Source organism: Glandiceps talaboti, chromosome 6 (assembly GCF_964340395.1).
Source record: "Glandiceps talaboti chromosome 6, keGlaTala1.1, whole genome shotgun sequence".
Lineage (NCBI taxonomy): Eukaryota > Metazoa > Hemichordata > Enteropneusta > Spengelidae > Glandiceps > Glandiceps talaboti.
In genome coordinates, this window is record NC_135554.1 from 8,585,662 (window position 1) to 8,609,292 (window position 23,631).

At 35.6% G+C, this 23,631-nt stretch overlaps 1 protein-coding gene across 1 annotated transcript; it reads left to right on the forward strand.

Moving 5' to 3' along the window:
• The first annotated feature begins 1,119 nt into the window (after window positions 1-1,119).
• LOC144436758 (uncharacterized) lies at window positions 1,120-12,090 on the forward strand. The gene is made up of 9 exons (XM_078125616.1): window positions 1,120-1,255; window positions 2,620-2,641; window positions 6,176-6,619; window positions 7,164-7,601; window positions 8,013-8,453; window positions 8,857-9,297; window positions 9,709-10,149; window positions 10,553-10,993; window positions 11,381-12,090. Exons 1-9 carry the CDS (start codon window positions 1,166-1,168, stop codon window positions 11,809-11,811), a joined length of 3,189 nt encoding a protein of 1,062 aa, XP_077981742.1. The 5' UTR covers window positions 1,120-1,165; the 3' UTR covers window positions 11,812-12,090.
• The last annotated feature ends 11,541 nt before the right edge of the window (window positions 12,091-23,631 follow it).

Genomic DNA, 23,631 nt, shown 5'->3' on the forward strand with positions numbered 1-23,631 from the left:
CTACTAGTCATGGCGAGAACACTTATTTTGATCTTTCTGGTTGGCATGTTCGCCCCAGCTGTGGTAAGTACTCGTTTGTAGACAATGTACGTACGAACACTGCAGTCACTTAGAAAATAGTTTCCTTTTAAAGGCAGTGACAGTAACACTTGTTGGATTTTATTCTTTTCACCATGAATCCAAGCTTACTTCTCAAAAACACAACTACCCTCCTGTAATAGAAGTCGTAAATTTACGTTCTCCGCTATATGTTTTGTATTCTCGGATAAACCCACAGGTATCGTAGGAAAGTTGACATGAATTTTATGAAATAAATACAACACCAAAATAGTTGTATTATGCATGCATGCATATGTATGCATGTATGTATGTATGTATGTATGTATGTGTATACGTAAGTGTAAAGATTGCATTCCCTATTCACAATTACTTCCATTACGTCGTATTTGTAGTAGCGATTTGGATTTCAGGGAAAAGTCTGCTGAATTGTGCACGTACTTCCCACCAACGTGGCTACCCAACTGTCGGTTACCAATACAGATTTAATGCTGGTTCATTTCCATGAGATCGTACTCGTACTCGATGTGGCACATTTTAGTATTAATACTTACCATGTGTTTGGCCTAAGAACAGTGTGCATGTTACGAGTAGATTTACTTGTATCAGTACTAACGTAGTGTATTACATGACATGCCAGAAATGTGGCTTTTTGTATATAGGTTCGACTGTACGTCGCCTTGGTGATCGTTTTGTGGAACATCTCCGTCTCAAGAATTGTAACTATATATCCTGTATCTGTGTATTTTATTACTAATACGTGTGTTTCAAATGGTCATGGTACACAGGACCCGGTGCAGTTGCATGACTACCTAACCTTAATTTCTTTACATCAAATAACATCTAACTAGAAACATGTCATCAAAAGATAATTTGATATATGTAATTTTGGTGTTTGTAGAATTAATGCTAGCACGTATTTGTTCAGGATCGACTATACTGTTACCGGTGCCATAATTAACATCTACCCACGGAGATTTAAAAAATATAATGGTAGTCAGTATTTGTATTCCACTGCCACGAAGTCAATTTTTTACTTCAATTTCCGTTGAATATGAAATGAGATATTAAGGCATTATTTCAATTCGAGGGGTCTTTAAATTCTGGTATGTCTGATGTGCTTTCCCCATCGAGTCTACTAGTCATGGCGAGAACACTTATTTTGATCTTTCTGGTTGGCATGTTCGCCCCAGCTGTGGTAAGTACTCGTTTGTAGACAATGTACGTACGAACACTGCAGTCACTTAGAAAATAGTTTCCTTTTAAAGGCAGTGACAGTAACACTTGTTGGATTTTATTCTTTTCACCATGAATCCAAGCTTACTTCTCAAAAACACAACTACCCTCCTGTAATAGAAGTCGTAAATTTACGTTCTCCGCTATATGTTTTGTATTCTCGGATAAACCCACAGGTATCGTAGGAAAGTTGACATGAATTTTATGAAATAAATACAACACCAAAATAGTTGTATTATGCATGCATGCATATGTATGCATGTATGTATGTATGTATGTATGTATGTGTATACGTAAGTGTAAAGATTGCATTCCCTATTCACAATTACTTCCATTACGTCGTATTTGTAGTAGCGATTTGGATTTCAGGGAAAAGTCTGCTGAATTGTGCACGTACTTCCCACCAACGTGGCTACCCAACTGTCGGTTACCAATACAGATTTAATGCTGGTTCATTTCCATGAGATCGTACTCGTACTCGATGTGGCACATTTTAGTATTAATACTTACCATGTGTTTGGCCTAAGAACAGTGTGCATGTTACGAGTAGATTTACTTGTATCAGTACTAACGTAGTGTATTACATGACATGCCAGAAATGTGGCTTTTTGTATATAGGTTCGACTGTACGTCGCCTTGGTGATCGTTTTGTGGAACATCTCCGTCTCAAGAATTGTAACTATATATCCTGTATCTGTGTATTTTATTACTAACGATCATAGTGTATTAGATATGTCTATTTCAGGAATTTTTACAGCTTCTGGTGATGAGGATCGATTGAGGTTGAAGGAGGAGGAAATCATTTTTCCAGCTCGGAACGCTGGAACTCTATGGAATTAATAGATTATTTACATCATTCCCTAATATCTAACTATGTTTATTCTATCGTTCAGTCGTGTCATATAGGGTTCTTAATTTTGGTGCCTGTGACTTTTAGATCTCTCCTCGCGTATTTTACCATTAATAAGAACCTATAGTGCCTCGTTCTACTCCATAACATTTAGATATACAGTCAGGTGGTGACCTACTATATATCCTGCCTTGATATCCTACGGGAAAGAATGTTGATTCGCAACATCCGATTGCATTTATTAATCGAGATGTATGTATGTATGTATGTATGTATGTATGTATGTATGTATGTATGTATGTAGGTAGTATGTATTATGTGGATGCATGTACATCCACTAGTGTTGTCTGTTTATGTGCAATTTAATATAATCGGTTGCGATACTACGCAAATGCGACATTTTCACTTTCAATTGTTACAATTTTCTTTCAATTCGAGTTTCTGATCACTTGTCAATTTCCCCCTACATGTCATAGCATGGAGAAGAAGAATGTGTCCGTAAGTACTTGTATTCAAAGATTTCAAACAAATTATTTTTCCTAATTTCATTTAAACCACAGATTCAAAGTGAAACTTTGCACGTGTCTAGAATATTATAGCAATGAATTCAAATCTGAAAATAAAAAAGGGGTCACAATGTTCCCTAAACAGCTAGAAATCGCTAAAAGTGGATAACATCACCAATTATATGTAAATTTTCACACAATTTTTCGTTCAAAATTCTTTACCTCGAAAATTCGAAACCTACTAGAATTAACCATATATTCTTATCTAAATGCTCTGTGAGGAGTAATTGTAACACTGTGTTGTCAACGCAATGTGAAGTGTAATTGTAACACTCGGTTGTCAATGCTATGTGAAGTGTAATTGTAACACTCTGTCGTCAACGCTATGTGAAGTGTAATTGTAACACTCCGTTGTCAACGTTATGTGAAGAGTAATTGTAACACTCTGTTGTCAACGCTACGTGAAGTGTAATTGTAACACTCTGTCGTCAATATATTATCACCATATTATTTTTCATCTAACTCTTATTATTACTCTTATTTTATGGTAAAAGGTGTTGTTTAGTTGGATGCAGATGGCGCGTTTTGACTGACCTTTGACCATATTTTGGATTCATAGTATAGCTCCGTCCTTATTTTGTGTTACTTTGGTAGATTTCATCAAAATCATGCAAAAAATAGTAGAATAATGAAAATTTAACGCGTCACACTCGTTCATTGCGTAGACTCACTGTGAAAGATTTCGTCTTTGGCATTAAAAAAATTGTTTCCCGCTACAGTATATGACCTTCGAGGAAATTTGCAAATGACCTCAATTCGCCTTTTGGTTTCTTTTCTTTGGACAAATGATTAAGAAATATTTTTTTCTTCAATCATCAGGATTTTTTGTATTTTCCCACAAGGAATGCTGTTGGGATTTTATTTTCTGTCTAGAAATCCTGACATGTATTTTATTAGCTAAGCACGTGCATATTCATTTCTTTTTATATAATGTAATCTGTTTATTTTTTATCTCAATGTCCGAGAAGGAACGACGTTTATGAAACCGAAAGTAATGTAGTCAGCAATAGACACCGGGTTTCCACATTTTGATGTTATTGAATGATAAATATGTATTTTAGCGCACAATAATAGTTGCTTGATTGAAAGTGTCTAAAGTTTTAAAGTGGCCATATGGATGAGAATTTGGTATTTATTTTGGATTTTTATTTGATAAAACAGCTTCACTATGTTTTTCTACTTGAAAAAATAATGTGAAATAACATATACTAAGTCTATGTTCATAACTCAATAAACTGCAAAACATTAAACAATGTATAAAATGTTTGTTATTGTACGTACAATAAAACACTTTTTACACTTTTTCCATCTTTTTGCAATGTATTGAGTTATGAACATGGGCTTGATATATGCTCTTTCGCATTATTTTTTCAAGTATAAAAACATAGTGAATTTGTTTTATCAAATAAAAATCCAAAATAAATACCAAATTCTCATCCATATGGCCACTTTCACTCAGTGTCAATATTGGAACCTGTGTAGGTGTGTGTACAAAGTTAGGTGTTTTTACCGTGTACGCGATGGAGAGTTGATTTATGTGTGTGTCAGACACTGGACAAGAAAGCGTACATTATACAGCAATATGTGTACCTACTTTTACATTATAATATATTAATTGTTTCTCCTACAATGAGAAAGATCCATGCTGACTTGTTATCATAATATCATACCAGATGTAAACTGAATGTCTTCCGTAAGGGCAAAGTTTTGAGATTGTCGTTCCTACAGACAATTGTTGGAATACAACAGAACATATGTAATAAGTTATTTTTTCTCATTGATTGCTATTTGCTCATTGCTGTTAGTGATCTCCTGGCCAACCACAACATGTACTGTGACATTTGTTGAGAATGTAAAAAAAAAATAAGCGCATCGTCGTACCACTTTAGACAACATTTCCTGATGAGAAACTATTTTTTCCTTTTTAGTGGCCTACAAAAATATGCCAATAATTTTTTAAAACTAAAAGCTACATCAATAATATTTTCAGGACAAGTGTGCTTTGGTATCGCAAATGCATGTATCAATTTATATTGAATTTGAAGTGTGCATTCTTTAGATATAGCCTAATTACCGAAAACCATTAATTATGTAAATTTCTCGTTAATATTCTTGGGATGTTTACCAAAACCTAATCAGTTCTTGTCACTACCCTACAGAATACATGCAATAAATTTTGTTTGGATTGGGCCAGTCGTGTTTTAGAAAATGGTTATAAAGTTGCACCACTTTAGATGACATTTCCTGACGAGAAACTATTTTTTTGTTTTTGTGGCCAATCGAAAATATGCCAATTACTTATTAAACTAAAAGCTACATTAGTAATATTTTCAGGACAGGTGCGCTTTGGTATCGCAAATGTGTGTACCAAGTTATAATGAATTTGAAGCGTGCATTCTTGAGATATAGCCTGATTACCGAAAATCATTAATTACGTAAATTGCTCATTAATATTCACGGGATTTTTACCAAAACCTAATCAAAGTTTGCCATTACCCTACGGAATACGTTTTCAAAATTTCGTTTCAATTGAGCACGCCGTTATGGAGAAAACGATGTCAGAGACAGACAGACAGACAGACAGACAGACAGACAGACAGACAGACAGACAGACAGACAGACAGACAGACACACACACACACAGACACACAGACTTCCACCCATAAATATATCTCTTCCTTAAGGAAGAAAAATACAAACACTCGACAGAAGACTACTTAGAAATTTAATGTATCGTTCCTCACCAATACCGACTGTCATGCGCATAAGAATGCGCAATGCAAAACGCGCGGACGTCATACACACAATTCTAATGACAAGAAAATCATAATCGATTCTTCCTGAAATAACAGTAATGCACAAACATTATTCATAAACTTAATTCTCTACACTAAACCATATAGACCTGAACATTGATGCCAAGCTCAATGAAATGAAACAGTCGCACTTTTTTAGAACTCGACTTGCATCGTCACTTCAAACACGATCATACATTTCTCTTTATAACTACCTGGCTTCTTAATTCTGTCAAACAAAGAGCCCTTAGTGAAAAGAAATTCTTGGTTTTATGACATGACCAATGTTTCCTGTCGCCTAAACTCGGGAACAGTGCAGTCACATTCATTCCATATCAATGTTGATTTTGTGTTTCACGAAATTGGCATGATTTTATCATCACCTATACCAACTCACCCATCATCCTCCAGTCATTCAGTATGTCATCCTTCCATCCATCCGTGCATTAATGCGATGCATGCATGTATGCATACATACATACATTCATACATACATACATACATACATACATACATACATACATACATACATATATAAATACACACACGCATGCATGCATGCATGCACGCATGCACGCACACACACATACATACATACATACATACATACATACATACATACATACATACATATCAAGCATATGATATATTACTTTAAATTATGTTTTCAGCATGCGTGGAATTGGGCTTTTTCGAAACCGATACAACATACCAATATAGATATTTCGACAAACCCCTAACTGAGTTCTCGGTAAACTTCAAAGTTAAAGCAAAGAATGATGTCCATATTGGACTCTCTGCTGGACCACAGGACAAGCCTGCCATGTACGAGATCGTTATTGGTGGATGGAGAAATACGAAATCAGTCATACGACGTAGTAAACAGAGCCAACAGAAAGTAGAAGCTAGTACTCCTGGCATCCTGTCACCAAATGAATTCAGAGAATTTTGGATTAGCTACAACAATGGTGTTATCAGGGTTGGTAAAGAAGGAGACCAGGAAGCATTTATGGAATGGACTGACCCCGATCCTTTACCAGTTAAATACCTCGGATATTCTACAGGCTGGGGAAGTGATGGACAATTCGTATTCTGTATGGATGACCCGATAGCAGGTAATTATTCTTATAGTTTACTGTACGTGAAGCGTACGTTGATCGCGATGTGCTCTAATTAATTAATTAATTAATTAATTAATTATGGTTTATTTATCTTTTTGTAATGTAAGAACTGTTGTTTATTTAATATATTTATTTAGTTTATTAGTTTGTCTTTGTTTGTCTTTGTTTTCTTCTTGTGTTTTTTTGTTTGCTCTTAAATTTGAAACGTGCCGCAATAATATTAAACTAATAATAATTTTTTGTTGTTGTTGTTGTTGTTGTTGTTGTTGTTGTTGTACTAACTGTTTGCTACATCAAGGATTTTTACCTATTTGTTGTAATGTTATAATATATTGCACTGTATATTCGCGGTCAAATTCAGTCTCAAGCCGAAATTCAAACACTTAACAACTGCCATGATTAAGCACTATTACTTGAAACATTTCACATGAATTGAACCTAGATGTGTTTGTTGTTTTCGCTCCAGTATTCTCTTTTAACCCAGCAGTTAACAAATGACCTAAACTATTTCATTACATCTTACTCACATTGCTTGTAGAGTGTAAGCCATTGGTATTTTCTACCGATACAACATATCAATACCGTTATCTTGCATCATCATCACCTATTACAAGTGTTGACTTTAAAGCCAAAGCAAACAATGACGTCCATATTGCACTCTCTGCTGGACCACAGGATAAGCCTGCCTTGTACGAGGTCGTCATTGGTGGATGGTCAAATACGAAATCTGTCATACGACGTGCCAAACAGAGTCAACAGAAAGTAGAAGCTAGTACTCCTGCCATCCTGTCACCAAATGAATTCAGAGGATTTTGGATAACCTACAACAATGGTGTTATCAGGGTTGGTAAAGAAGGCCAGGCACCCTTTATGGAATGGACTGATCCCAATCCTTTGCCTGTTAACAACATTGGATATTCCACTGGCTGGGGAAGTAATGGACAATTTGAGTTCTGTGTTGAAGAATCTACTGAAGGTAAATTACATAATATTTACGTCATGCCCTCATAATATAGTTGAATCTACGATCAACAGGTAACTTTGATACTATAAAGAAAAAACTGCTGAGGAAGATTTCATTTATAACTTCTGTCTTTTGAAATCTAGAGGTTCATAGTGTTGTTGTTAGTCTTTCTCTTCAATTGATAACAAGACCCCCATTTAGATATAATTTCTCTTAATAAGAATAAGCATATACCAAGAAATGTTTGGATATTGTTTTTATGTTTCTTTCTCTGTTTATTTATTTATTTATTTGATTGTTTGTTTGTTTGTTTGTTTGTTTGTTTGTTTGTTTTTTGTTGTTTGTTTTTTGGTTTGTTTGTTGGTTGGTTGGTTTGTTAAACAACAAAAACATACAATAACTGTTTTCTATTCATCTTCACAGCATGCCCAAACCTGATGCAATTTTCTACCGATACAACATATCAATACCGTTATCTTGCATCATCATCACCTATTACACGTGTTGACTTTAAAGCCAAAGCAAACAATGATGTCCATATTGCACTCTCTGCTGGACCACAGGATAAGCCTGCCTTGTACGAGGTCGTCATTGGTGGATGGTCAAATACGAAATCTGTCATACGACGTGCCAAACAGAGTCAACAGAAAGTAGAAGCTAGTACTCCTGCCATCCTGTCACCAAATGAATTCAGAGGATTTTGGATAACCTACAACAATGGTGTTATCAAGGTTGGTAGAGAAGGCCAGGCACCCTTTATGGAATGGTCTGATCCCAACCCTTTGCCTGTTAACAACATTGGATATTCCACTGGCTGGGGAAGTAATGGACAATTTGAGTTCTGTGTTGAAGAATCTACTGAAGGTAAATTACATAATATTTACGTCATGCCCTCATAATATAGTTGAATCTACGATCAACAGGTAACTTTGATACTATAAAGAAAAAACTGCTGAGGAAGATTTCATTTATAACTTCTGTCTTTTGAAATCTAGAGGTTCATAGTGTTGTTGTTAGTCTTTCTCTTCAATTGATAACAAGACCCCCATTTAGATATAATTTCTCTTAATAAAATAAGCATATACCAAGAAATGTTTGGATATTGTTTTTATGTTTCTTTCTCTGTTTATTTATTTATTTATTTGTTTGTTTGTTTGTTTGTTTGTTTGTTTGTTTGTTGTTTGTTTGTTTTTTGGTTTGTTTGTTGGTTGGTTGGTTTGTTAAACAACAAAAACATACAATAACTGTTTTCTATTCATCTTCACAGCATGCCCAAACCTGATGCAATTTTCTACCGATACCACATATCAATACCGTTATCTTGCATCATCATCACCTATTACAAGTGTTGACTTTAAAGCCAAAGCAAACAATGATGTCCATATTGCACTCTCTGCTGGACCACAGGATAAGCCTGCCTTGTACGAGGTCGTCATTGGTGGATGGTCAAATACGAAATCAGTCATACGACGTGCTAAACAGAGTCAACAGAAAGTAGAAGCTAGTACTCCTGGCATCCTGTCACCAAATGAATTCAGAGGATTTTGGATAACCTACAACAATGGTGTTATCAGGGTTGGTAGAGAAGGTCAGGCACCCTTTATGGTATGGACTGATCCCAATCCTTTGCCTGTTAACAACATTGGATATTCCACTGGCTGGGGAAGTAATGGACAATTTGAGTTCTGTGTTGAAGAATCTACTGAAGGTAAATTACATAATATTTACGTCATGCCCTCATAATATAGTTGAATCTACGATCAACAGGTAACTTTGATACTATAAAGAAAAAACTGCTGAGGAAGATTTCATTTATAACTTCTGTCTTTTGAAATCTAGAGGTTCATAGTGTTGTTGTTAGTCTTTCTCTTCAATTGATAACAAGACCCCCATTTAGATATAATTTCTCTTAATAAGAATAAGCATATACCAAGAAATGTTTGGATATTGTTTTTATGTTTCTTTCTCTGTTTATTTATTTATTTATTTGATTGTTTGTTTGTTTGTTTGTTTGTTTGTTTGTTTGTTTTTTGTTGTTTGTTTTTTGGTTTGTTTGTTGGTTGGTTGGTTTGTTAAACAACAAAAACATACAATAACTGTTTTCTATTCATCTTCACAGCATGCCCAAACCTGATGCAATTTTCTACCGATACAACATATCAATACCGTTATCTTGCATCATCATCACCTATTACACGTGTTGACTTTAAAGCCAAAGCAAACAATGATGTCCATATTGCACTCTCTGCTGGACCACAGGATAAGCCTGCCTTGTACGAGGTCGTCATTGGTGGATGGTCAAATACGAAATCTGTCATACGACGTGCCAAACAGAGTCAACAGAAAGTAGAAGCTAGTACTCCTGCCATCCTGTCACCAAATGAATTCAGAGGATTTTGGATAACCTACAACAATGGTGTTATCAAGGTTGGTAGAGAAGGCCAGGCACCCTTTATGGAATGGTCTGATCCCAACCCTTTGCCTGTTAACAACATTGGATATTCCACTGGCTGGGGAAGTAATGGACAATTTGAGTTCTGTGTTGAAGAATCTACTGAAGGTAAATTACATAATATTTACGTCATGCCCTCATAATATAGTTGAATCCACGATCAACAGGTAACTTTGATACTATAAAGAAAAAACTGCTGAGGAAGATTTCATTTATAACTTCTGTCTTTTGAAATCTAGAGGTTCATAGTGTTGTTGTTAGTCTTTCTCTTCAATTGATAACAAGACCCCCATTTAGATATAATTTCTCTTAATAAAATAAGCATATACCAAGAAATGTTTGGATATTGTTTTTATGTTTCTTTCTCTGTTTATTTATTTATTTATTTATTTGTTTGTTTGTTTGTTTGTTTGTTTGTTTGTTGTTTGTTTGTTTTTTGGTTTGTTTGTTGGTTGGTTGGTTTGTTAAACAACAAAAACATACAATAACTGTTTTCTATTCATCTTCACAGCATGCCCAAACCTGATGCAATTTTCTACCGATACCACATATCAATACCGTTATCTTGCATCATCATCACCTATTACAAGTGTTGACTTTAAAGCCAAAGCAAACAATGATGTCCATATTGCACTCTCTGCTGGACCACAGGATAAGCCTGCCTTGTACGAGGTCGTCATTGGTGGATGGTCAAATACGAAATCAGTCATACGACGTGCTAAACAGAGTCAACAGAAAGTAGAAGCTAGTACTCCTGGCATCCTGTCACCAAATGAATTCAGAGGATTTTGGATAACCTACAACAATGGTGTTATCAGGGTTGGTAGAGAAGGTCAGGCACCCTTTATGGTATGGACTGATCCCAACCCTTTGCCTGTTAACAACATTGGATATTCCACTGGCTGGGGAAGTAATGGACAATTTGAGTTCTGTGTTGAAGAATCTACTGAAGGTAAATTACATAATATTTACGTCATGCCCTCATAATATAGTTGAATCTACGATCAACAGGTAACTTTGATACTATAAAGAAAAAACTGCTGAGGAAGATTTCATTTATAACTTCTGTCTTTTGAAATCTAGAGGTTCATAGTGTTGTTGTTAGTCTTTCTCTTCAATTGACAACAAGACCCCCATTTAGATATCATTTCTCTTAATAAGAATAAGCATATACCAAGAAATGTTTGGATATTGTTTGTATGTTTCTTTCTCTGTTTGTGTGTGTGTGTGTGTTTGTTTGTTTGTTTGTTTGTTTGTTTGTTTTTTGGTTGGTTTGTTAGTTGGCTTGTTTGTTAAACAACAAAAACATACAATAACTGTTTTCTATTCATCTTCACAGCATGCCCAAACCTGATGCAATTTTCTACCGATACAACATATCAATACCGTTATCTTGCATCATCATCACCTATTACACGTGTTGACTTTAAAGCCAAAGCAAACAATGATGTCCATATTGCACTCTCTGCTGGACCACAGGATAAGCCTGCCTTGTACGAGGTCGTCATTGGTGGATGGTCAAATACGAAATCTGTCATACGACGTGCCAAACAGAGTCAACAGAAAGTAGAAGCTAGTACTCCTGCCATCCTGTCACCAAATGAATTCAGAGGATTTTGGATAACCTACAACAATGGTGTTATCAAGGTTGGTAGAGAAGGCCAGGCACCCTTTATGGAATGGACTGATCCCAACCCTTTGCCTGTTAACAACATTGGATATTCCACTGGCTGGGGAAGTAATGGAGAATTCAAGTTTTGCCAGGACTAGACAGAGCTATAAATACGGCACAATATGACCATATAATGTAGAGCATTAACATTTAGTGTAGTTTCTTTATTGTCCTTCTTTTAGATTTATGTAAACACTGTCAATTTCCTGAAATATTATGTAACAATAATGAACACACTTTTACCATTTAATAACCTGGGACAGAAATCCAACATGACTCTTACAGAATAGAATTAATATGCGAAATTGATATATAGAAAATGCTTTTTATGATATTAATATCATATTACACACACACACACACACACACACACACACACACACACACACACACACACAGTACCTTAAAACGTTACTTTGTGATCATCAAAGTGGAAATTTGTATACTCCTGACAAGGGAAGCTTTCATTACGTTACATTACAAGTCCAGTCTATCTGTTCTTCGTTCAGTTTCTCTTATTGCCTATAAATACCATCCAGTGGGACAGATTTGAGACATGTAACAATTTCCAAACATATGCATTTGTCCCATTTTCCATTCATTATTGAAAGGAATAACAAAAAATAACACGATAATATTGATTCGGGATTGCTTTTCATTTAAAGAAACGTTTACATGCTAGGCAGATGAGTTTGAGGACATTGGCAAACGTCAATGTTTCAAGTGTATATATACATAACTAGATTCTGGGAATAAGGGTATAAATTACTAATAAATGAATACTTTCTGAGTTAAAGGTTCAATGGAGAGTTGTTGAAGACATTATAATTATATGATATTTTCTTCTTCAATGCGTAAACAATAAACTTCTTTCTGCATAATACATCTTCTTGGTCAGTCGTCTACTATGTGAGAGGATATTTTTGTCTGTGAGTTTAATATTGCCAGCCAAGTATGACAACAATGTACGTGTGTGATGATTTACTTTTTAAACCCATTTATTTCCTGTGACACGTGACCAGCACCTCTACCACCTAAACCAGTGAAAGGACTTGGAATGGAACTTTTGCTATTGTGGAAATCTAATTCCAAACGATTGTTGATTTATCGACGCAACCTCACTAGTATTGAAGTGGGAATACTTATTAGAAATAATTATGGAAAACTAGACAGGAAAGAGCTCAAGTATTGCATTCTACATTCAAAACAACACCGACAAGATCCACACTCAAATCACAGGTTTTCTCCAATTGTCAACTTTATTCACAAAAGAACAGTTTTACAACCTGATTATTTTCATCCATATATATTGCATATTTTTTTTTAAAAACATCATCCAATCTCTTAGACTGCAATACTAAAACAATCCTTAATGCTGGAGGAACCTGTGTTGTTTGGTAGATTAAAACTGAACGACACTCTTCTGACTTACAGCATGGTAAACTTTAATCAGACCCTGAATGTGTTCGAACCCCGACCACAGTGGTAAGAGGCGAAGGGTTTAACCACTCGACCACCGACAACTAGATTCTTTAGTTTTGAAGATTTACGAAAAAATATGAGCGTATTGGGTGCAGCAAATAACATATAGTAGGGCAGTGTAGTTGCACATCAATCATTCTTTGGGAGCTTTATGGAATGATTTTATTAACGTCTGTCTGTCTGTCTATCTGCATGCCTGCCTGCCTGCATGTGCATGTATGTATGTATGTATGTATGTATGTATGTATGTATGTATGTATGTATGCATTTTATTAACAACGATCACAGTGTATCAGATATGTCTATTTCAGGATTTTGTAAGGGTTCTAGCGAGAATCTTCTGAGGTTGAAGGCAGAGGTTATCATTTTCCGTCTCGGAATGCTGGAACCCCTTTGAATTAATAGATTATTCACATCATTACCAGTCTAATCATGCTTATTTTATATTTCGGGCATGTTCTATTGGGTTCTATTTGGTGCGTGCGAATATTAGATCTTTTCACACGTATAACCGTTTATCACGCGCGGTTGTCGTTCTGTTCCATAACATTCAGATATATTCAGGTGTTTACCTAATATGTCGTGCCTTCGAATACCTTGAAAAAGAATTTTCATTCGAAACGTCGGATTACACCTATTTATTCGGACTGTCTCACAAGTTCCTTATGCACTTATATATGTATGTATGTATGTATGTATGTATGTATGGATGGATGGATGGATGGATGGATGTATGTATGCATGCATGCATGCATGTATGTGTGTGTGTATGTATGTATGTATGTATGTATGTGTGCGTGCGTGCGTGTGTATGTGTGTGTGTGTGTGTATGTGTGTGCAAATATATTTATAAAGTCATCATTTGTCTCATTATGTGTAAATTCATCATTACTAATGACTGGTCAAAGATGCAACTCATCTCATTATCATTATGGCTTCAGTGTTTTACCTTTCGTTTCTGTATTCAACAATCACAATAATTGTTACAATGACAACTACGATGACCAGTGCACACCCACCGTTAATAAATGGTGTAGGATTTGTATGTGAAATATCTGCCCTTGGAAGTGATCCAACTGTGTGAGAAAGTATTTATATTGATATATCTTTGATTAATCGATATCGTCATTCAAAATGAATTACCATCATATCCAGTATCCATAAAAAAAAGTGGTCATATGGACGACAAAGCGGTATTTTATTTTGGATTTTTTTATTGATAAAACAACTCTACTATGTTTTCCTACTTGGCAAAAGAATGTGAATCAACGTATACAGGTGCATGTTTGTAACTCAATAAATTGCAAAAAAACTAGAAAGTGTCTGAAAAGTTTGTTATTGTACGTACACTGATCGTTTAATTTTTGGCTATGTATTGAGTTACACACATGTACATCAGTGGTATATGTTGATTCACATTCTTTTGTCAGATTTATTTCTAAACAAAAAACCCATTATTTGTCATCCATATGGCCACTTTAAATATTGTTGTTTTTCATTCCAATTATAAACGTTCAATATACTTACCTGCCAGTAATAGTGAAATAAAGAGCAGTAAAGGCGTCGGATTTAGTTTATAACTGAAGTTAAATCTAACAGATTTCAACACGATTTCAATAGGGAACTTGTAAACTCGCCATGTTGAATGTTGCATCATGGGAAATGTGATAATAAATACTAATCAATTAATATTATAAACAATGTTGTTACATTGTTTGTAGCCACACATAATCAATTCATAGTCACCCTGACCATTGTGGGAGGTTTATTTTCAGATTAGGTATTAAGATAACCACAGATAATCCCATAGTCCTTTGCGTCTGAGCATGCTCAGTCTGGATTGCAAGTTCCCTATTCTGCAATAGGGGCCTGCATATACATGTACCCCATAAACAATCGTTGATATGTTTCTGAATTTGACCTAATTGCCAAATCTACTTTCTAGCCACCTTTCAAATCATAACGTTTATGAAAGCAATGTAATGTCATGATATTAAATGAGGGATGTAGCGAGACTAACAGACAAGAATCTCATGTGAAGATAGGAATCACTTTTTACAATATTAACAAATGTTTTGAAATTAAAGCCCTTATATTTTTGGGCGTTTGGTCATGCTTGTAAATCGTATACTGGATGGCGAGGCGATGGTCCTAAAGAACAACATCTTTGTCGAACATCTGAATTCCCGGGGGAATAATGCGACAACTTTCCGAGAATGAGAGGGATGTTTATATCTCATGCCTTACCTCGATGAAGGTGAATCCCGTCGGCCAACGCTGACATGGCCTCGAGAAATCCCTATACAGACGGATGGTCCACAAGACGTGGTAGATATCGTAAATGCTTATAGCAAATGGCTGTCTTAAAGCAAGGACATCCCTAAACTCTACGTCAATGGAGAACCTGGATTCTTTAGCTCCTCCATCAAGAAGGTAACGAAAGACTGGCCAAACCATCGAGTTGTGAACGTGAAAGGCTTACATTTCATCCAGGAAGACTCGCAAATTGAAATCGGATCGGCTATCGTCGAATTTCTAAGTGACGTATATAAACAATAACAGTAGGGGGGGTTATGCCCTCAATGGCAAGAGGCTGGCTCACCAAGACTATTTCTTTCGCGACCTCTTGGCGATATGTCTGGGAAGGTGCGGTAAAAGAGGGTGTCGTTTACGACGCTAACCAGATATTGCATATGTTAATTAGCGGCTCATTTTATCTATGCTCATGCGTCGTACAGTAATTCTTGAAATTGTGATCGTCTGCGGAGTCTGACTCAGAGTGAGGACCCAAAACACAATTTCACTGGATTTGTTTTACCATACTCTATGTACAGTTACATAAATTAGTTTACCCACGGGTGATTCTGTTCAGGGTGTACAGTACTACGAGTAAGTCGTTATATCTGACAAAATAGTTTAAAAATCATTGAATTCCATCTAGTGCAGCGCTAGACCACAATTTGCTCCATAGCAAATCTAGACGGTGTATGAGGGACATGGTATATGATGAAACTATGGCAGATTATTGAGGTCAGGAGATCAGACTAGGCTACGTGCTTTGATCGTTTTCAGTTATATTTCAGAACAAAATATGCAAGATTTCATATTGATCTAAAAATCATCCAGTAATTTTTGATATTTTAGATACAATTCTTGGAACACATCATTTTAATTATAAATAATTGCCTTTGTTGGCTTCGATGTGACCTCAAATGATGTTAAAACTATGTCCATCATTTCCATTTAACCACGCCCACATTTCCCCAGTGTCACTGCAGTTGTGATCATTGATGAGAGGTAGACCCATTGAAGTGCTAAGTATGGTACGCATCGTTATCGCCATATAAAGTTCTATTTGGAGTTGAGATTTACATTGCATTTTTCCACTCACCACTAGACAAAGTATTCAATCGACCCATCTACCGGTTTCCTAATATTCAAGAACAGTGAAGACCAGACATCATCATTTTAATGAAACTTTTTTATTCCACTACGATTCGAGCCCAGACCGGCTCTTCACCAGGTTTATAATTATAAAAGATACATCAAAACAAATTGAAAGCAATTGCAATGTACTTGATGAAGTTCAGGATAGTTGTTTTGTTTTATTTTGTTTTCTTTTGTTTTGTTTTGTTTTGTTTTGTTTTTGTTGAACTTTGTTGTTGTTGTTTATCGCAATGACCCTAAAAAGATTTTTAATATAACATTCCAAATTTAATCAACAGTGAAATATTTATCAACTGTGCAGGACCTATTAGCTAGTTTCAGAGTTTGTGAATTATTGTGGCCTACGCTTATCAAAGGACACTATGGTTATAACGTATTGATGATTGAGCTATGACTGACAACATCGCCCTCTCCAGTTGCTGTTGAAAGCGTTTTCTCATTTCATGACTGATGATTTAGAATACTGGTTCACGTCGATTGCATTAATTCATGTTTATGTATCAATGTTCAGTGGTCATCACACCCACACACACATACACACACACACACACAGACAGAGAGAGAGAGAGAGAGCGAGAGAGACAGACAGACAGACAGACAGACAGACAGACAGACAGACAGACAGACAGACAAACAGACAGACAGACAGACAGACAGACAGACAGACAGACAGACAGACAGACAGACAGGAAAAGCAGCAGTCTATAAAATATACGACTAATATAACTTTATACCAGAACTATTATTTTGATATAAACTCTGAGAGTACAGTTGCACCATAAATAATGGTAATATCGTACGTCACCTAGGTAAAACTTACAACCTTTTACTCACACAGGGATTTCCCATTCCTACGTATACGTATTAAATTTGATGCAAAGACAAATACCAGAGTGTTTTTTTCACATTGGAAACACACACAACAAACATACACTCGCCTTTGGCACAACAAAAACGTATTTGATTCTGCTTCCAAGACAGAACCCCCATGTCAACAGCAAATATCTGCAAACTCCCAGAATTCTGTCTAAACAACACATAACTCGTCTATAGTACTATGTATCGTCAGCGCCATAGTGCTGCCATGGGTTCGCCAGTATCATCATCGCCCATTTTGTGGCCAATGTTTACATGGAGATGTTCGAAAAAGAGACCCTCGCTAACATTTGACTCCCCTGTGGTGGTATCGATATGTAGATGACCCCAACGCATCTATAAAGAAAGGTAAGGTTAATTCCATGACTACATCAATAGCAGAGATCGCTACTGCAGCATACAATTAACTATGGAACAATCATAGTAAGATAACAGTATCCCCATCTTAGACACTAAAGTAGCTCCAGTAGATGACGTCAAAGTGTTTCCGATAACCGACCATCCTTCGTCCCTAAACATTTTTTATACATTTAAAAACAAACAGATACGTAATTCTTTGTCTTAAACTTCTTGGCTTTCACGTACACGTCTGTGATCTTTCCCTAGTGATATTTATACATATTTCATCAAACTCACAGAAGGGGTATCGACTTTGTTTTTGAGTCGAAGCAATATTTTTCAAAAAATAAAAGCAATTAAAAAGATAAAACAAAATAAAATAAAATTCCAACCTGAGGGCATGTTATCGGAAACACACAGTGATTTTTTTCCCGCATACATAAAATAACAATGTAATCCTTAATATGATAGAAACACATTAACAAAACATTCTGGTTTAGCTCATGTCTCTTCAATCCTAATTTAATGCCACAAGTTATGATGTTGTTTGACGCGAATAATTTCATTGTTTTTAGGCGTTCTTTCCTCACTCGGTGTAGTTATTGGCGTTATTGTCGGTATTATTTGCTTCAGGTCAGTCATTTCAGTTCGGGTTTACTTTTGTTTTATTTTTCCATAAAACCTATTTCTCCTTACTTCCTTTGAAAAACTAAACGACACATAATGCAAGGCAGATTTAAAGGGGTAGCACAAAGGTCAAAGTCGGTTTCACAAATACTTGCCATTACAATATTTCAACTTTTCACGAGTACTGTAAAAGAACGAAAGGGATAGAGTGTTTGCTGGACACACTTGTATCAGGTAGCGATCAGGTTTTACGGCCGGGGTAGGGCGCACCCGTGACTTATAATTAATTCTGCCTAACACACTAACGAACATGGCAATCGAGTAACAAGCAGCTTAGCTGGGCCGTTACGAATCGATGCCAGGAGTTTATCTAAGAGAATATTCTTATCACACCAAAGTAACATCCTCACCGTTTACTTTCATGCACCTTGAACTTTGGGCATCTTCGCGTCTTAATAGTGATATTGAAAACAATCTCATGAATGAAGTAAATTACATACATTGTATTGCATTGTGCAGTAGGTGCTCCTAAGAGCATTGAATAAGACAAAAGTTAGTAGCAGTTGTGGCATGCTACTATACCTTGGATAATTTAGATGTGTTCAAACACAATATCTTACTCATATTTCGGTGTGCACAATTCCATGTTGTATAGTTGACGAAGTCTCAATTATAGTATTATTCAGGCTTTTAAGAATTATTTTAATATTAACACAGACGTCTCTCAATTTGTCGTCATGCTGACATTGTTCGTCTTGACGATGAAAGAAACTGACATTTGAGTATATATGAAAACCAAAGTTTTCTTCACATCACAGACATGTACAATGTACATGTATGCACTCGCAAATAATTAACTGAAAGTTGAATGTAAATGACTTTGGAGAATGGTAAATGCAGCAAAAGACAACGATGATAATGATGATGATGATGATGATGATGATGATGATGATGATGATGGCCTTCAATCATTATTGTGCCATCGTTTTAGTTTTTTTTCAAAATTGTCTAACAAGTTTAATTTTACCATGTCTGGGCTAAATACATTTGTCATTGTCAACACTAAATTGATACACTACTGACTGCAAAAACGTAGCCTCTTAACCCTGAATATTTTATGTACATGCAAAAGCAGATTCCCCGCTATGGAAGAACTTTTCAGCCATCATGTATTGTTCTTGGAAATGTAACCTTAAATGTTTTATTTGGAAATAAAATAAAGATTGGTTTTGTCATCCATTTGTTTGTTCCCTTACGTCATATACAGTCAGGCGTTTTGTACCCGTTAATAGTGTAGTTATTTCTTTTGAAAAATGACGATTAGGGAAATAAAACCGTACCCAAGCGACTAGTCTTTTAGTTCAAGACTTTCAAATATTCTGAAGAAAACTTCATTTTCCACATAATTATTTAATATCCATTTTTTGGTGAGAAAATATCTGTACTACATTGTTTATTATGTTCATTTTTTTAATGTAAGTCACGCTAGATTCTATACCATATGGTTGAAATTGATAGTGTCGGTACATATCCCGATCGGAGGTAGGCTGACACACCAATACGTATTCATTACCAAAATACCCGGGACCTCATGAGAACTAATCTTGAGCTCTGACAAGTTCGCCAGATGGAGACGGTCTTAAAAATGTTTTTCTTGAAACATTTCAACAGGGGAGGGTCATTTCATTCCGCAGACCTGGTTTGATTTCCCCCATCCCCGTCCACAGACCTGGTTTGATTTCACCCATCCCCGTCCCCATGCAATTACTGAATTGAAGGCTCCCTAACATGTTCCCCTTTATCTCAGGCATGTATGACGTCGGTTATTTCAGGCAATAACTTGTGGCACTACGGGTATAAATCTGATATTTAAAAATAGATGTACAGAATACCCTTATATTTAAAAACAAACAGTAGAAAGTTACAATAAATAGCACAAAATGGAAATTTGACAAATAAAAAAAAACTCGGTTATTTATGGAAAAATAAAAAAGTAAAACCGAATTGAAATAACTGACCTGAAGCAAATAATACCAACAAGAGTGACTCTAAAGTCTACGTAAGCTGTACCAGCTGGAAATGAAATGAATTTTTTTGTAATGGTTTTTTGTTTGTTTGTTTTTTATATAGATATAATGACTTACTTGTAATATCGTATACCCAGTATTCACCCATCTGTAGATAAACATACTGAATGAGTAGATGTATGCATACTGTGGTAAAACCTGAATAAACCCAGTCAAATAAGACCGCACCCTAAAATCTACTCTCCAGTGAGCACATGTTTAAACGTAAACGATATTTGACCTGAGTCAACTTAGCATAAAAGATCAGGTTGTAATCGTCCATTACATCTAATGTCAGACGTCTCTCAATTTGTCGTCATGCTGACATTGTTCTTCTTGACGATGAAAGAAACTGACATTTGAGTATATATGAAAACCAAAGTTTTCTTCACGTCACAGACATGGACAATGTACATGTATGCACTCGCAAATAATTGAACTGAAAGTTGAATGTAAATGACTTTGGAGAATGGTAAATGCAGCAAAAGACAACGATGATGATGATGATGATGATGATGATGATGATGCAGAATGGCCTTCAATCATTATTGTGCCATCGTTTTAGTTGGGTTTTTTCAAAATTGTCTAACAAGTTTAATTTTACCATGTCTGGGCTAAATACGTTTGTCATTGTCAACACTAAATTGATACACTACTGACTGCAAAAACGTAGCCTCTTAACCCTGAATATTTTATGTACATGCGCAGATTCCCCGCTATGGAAGATCATTTCAGCCATCATGTATTGTTCTTGGAAATGTAACCTTAAATGTTTTATTTGGAAATAAAATAAAGATTGGTTTTGTCACCCATTTGTTTGTTCCCTTACGTCATATACAGTCAGGCGTTTTGTAGCCGTTAATAGTGTAGTTATTTCTTTTGAAAAATTACGATTAGGGAAGAAAAACCGTACCCAAGCGACTAGTCTTTTAGTTCAAGACTTTCAAATATTCTGAAGAAAACTTCATATCCATTTTGGTGAGAAAATATCTGTACTACATTGTTTATTATGTTCAATTTTTGAATGTAAAAATAGATGTACAGCATACCCTTATATTTAAAAACAAACAGTAGAAAGTTACAATAAATAGCACAAAATGGAAATTTGACAGATAATGAAACTATCGGTTATTTATGGAAAAATAAAAAAGTAAAACCGAATTGAAATAACTGACCTGAAGCAAATAATACCAACAAGAGTGACTCTAAAGTCTACGTAAGCTGTACTAGCTGGAAATCAAATGAATTTTTTTGTAATGTTTTTTTTTTTTTTTTTTTTAATATAGATATAATGACTTACTTGTAATATCGTATACCCAGTATTCACCCATCTGTAGATAAACATACTGAATGAGTAGATGTATGCATACTGTGGTAAAACCTGAATTAACCCAGTCAAATAAGATACGTAAACGATATTTGACGTGAGTCGACTTAGCATAAAAGTTCAGGTTGTAATCGTCCATTACATCTAATATTTTATATCAAAGATGCATCGTTCAAGAAACATTGACATTTGCATAGAATGGCCTAAATAAAACTCGACTGTGCTATGGTGTGACCCTGTCTTACCACCACCCCCACTCACTTTTTGTATCGAATAATTCTTTATTCTTTAATAGGATCTATAACAATTAGTTACTCGCCCTCACTACATCTTTGAAAAGAGAGCCAATAATATCTTACATTTTTTGTGACGAATTCGCCCGATTTCTCATATGAACTTTCATCTCAAAGCCAAGTATAACTAATTGCTTTGTTTCATTGCAAGTGTAATGGTCATGCATTGCTCAATCATTGCAGACACACACAATCATATACACATAATATACACAATATGTTACCACCACCCACCCACCTCGCTCACCCAAACTCCTCTACCTACCCGCACAAAATATAGCTACCATTGTTCTCCCATCAATTTACCTATGTTCCCCGGCATTAAGCAAAACACTGGAATCTCTCCATTTTTTCACAATGGGATTGTGAGTTTGCCTTCCTCATGCTGCCAGGGTGGTGTGATGACTTAGGTAAAAGTTAATATTATTTTATATTTTGATTTGCATGGATGCATTAACAAATATATGTAATTTCTCGGTCCTCATCTTCGCGTTAAATTTTGTTAGTGTACCCCCCCCCCCCCGATGACTATTGCAATGGGCTCCGTCCATCCGACCTTCTGTCCATCTGAGCGTGCGTCCGTAATACGTCATTTCTCAGACGTGCAATATCTGTTTTCCTTCAAACCTGACACAAAGGTGAGATATCATGCTACATATGTACCTTAATTTGTTTTTGTTTATATATGCAAATTTGACCGAATGGTGGCCATATTTGTAGTTAAAATTCAATATTTACTGCATAACTCAAACACTCCAATACCCGGTTGAAATATACTGAATGAGTTGAATACAGGTTTGTATACTGTGCGTTTATACACAGACAAGTAAGAAGGCCTTCTTACTTGTCTGCGGTTTATATAATTTATAAACTAAACTGTAAATTTACTTGCATGTCCCGTGAGTCGAGTATTCACACAGCTGTGTTGTAGTCAATGCTAAATGTTTTTTCCACGTTCCATAACTTACCGTTCAAAGGTTGATTACAAATATTCCAAGACATTGTGCCATGTATTTGTCAAAAAACCCCAAACCATTCCGATCCAATAATTATATTGAAAATGCATGTTACTGAGCTACGAGTTGAGAACTGTTTACTGTGGCCTGTTCTGATCTAGCTCTTAGTGTTATAATATGCGTTCCGATAGTCCGATGATGTGTCGTAGTATCGCGGCACAAATATCCAGTGTTAGGTTCTGATCATGATTATCGTCAACATGCTCGATTGTCATATAAAAGAAGCGTACTTGAGTGCCGTTTAAGTTTTTTCAGAGTTGAATTTTATTCTTGATGAGTCTTTTCGATGTCTGAGCATAACATTATTACAAGAAACTGCGAGAATTTGCATTAAAGACAGAACTGCCTTATATAAAGAGGATTATGGCTAATCTATGCAAATACGGGAAATTCAAACTGCTGTACAGAGCACTAGCTTCTGGGTCTTGTTTTCAGCATTTTTTCT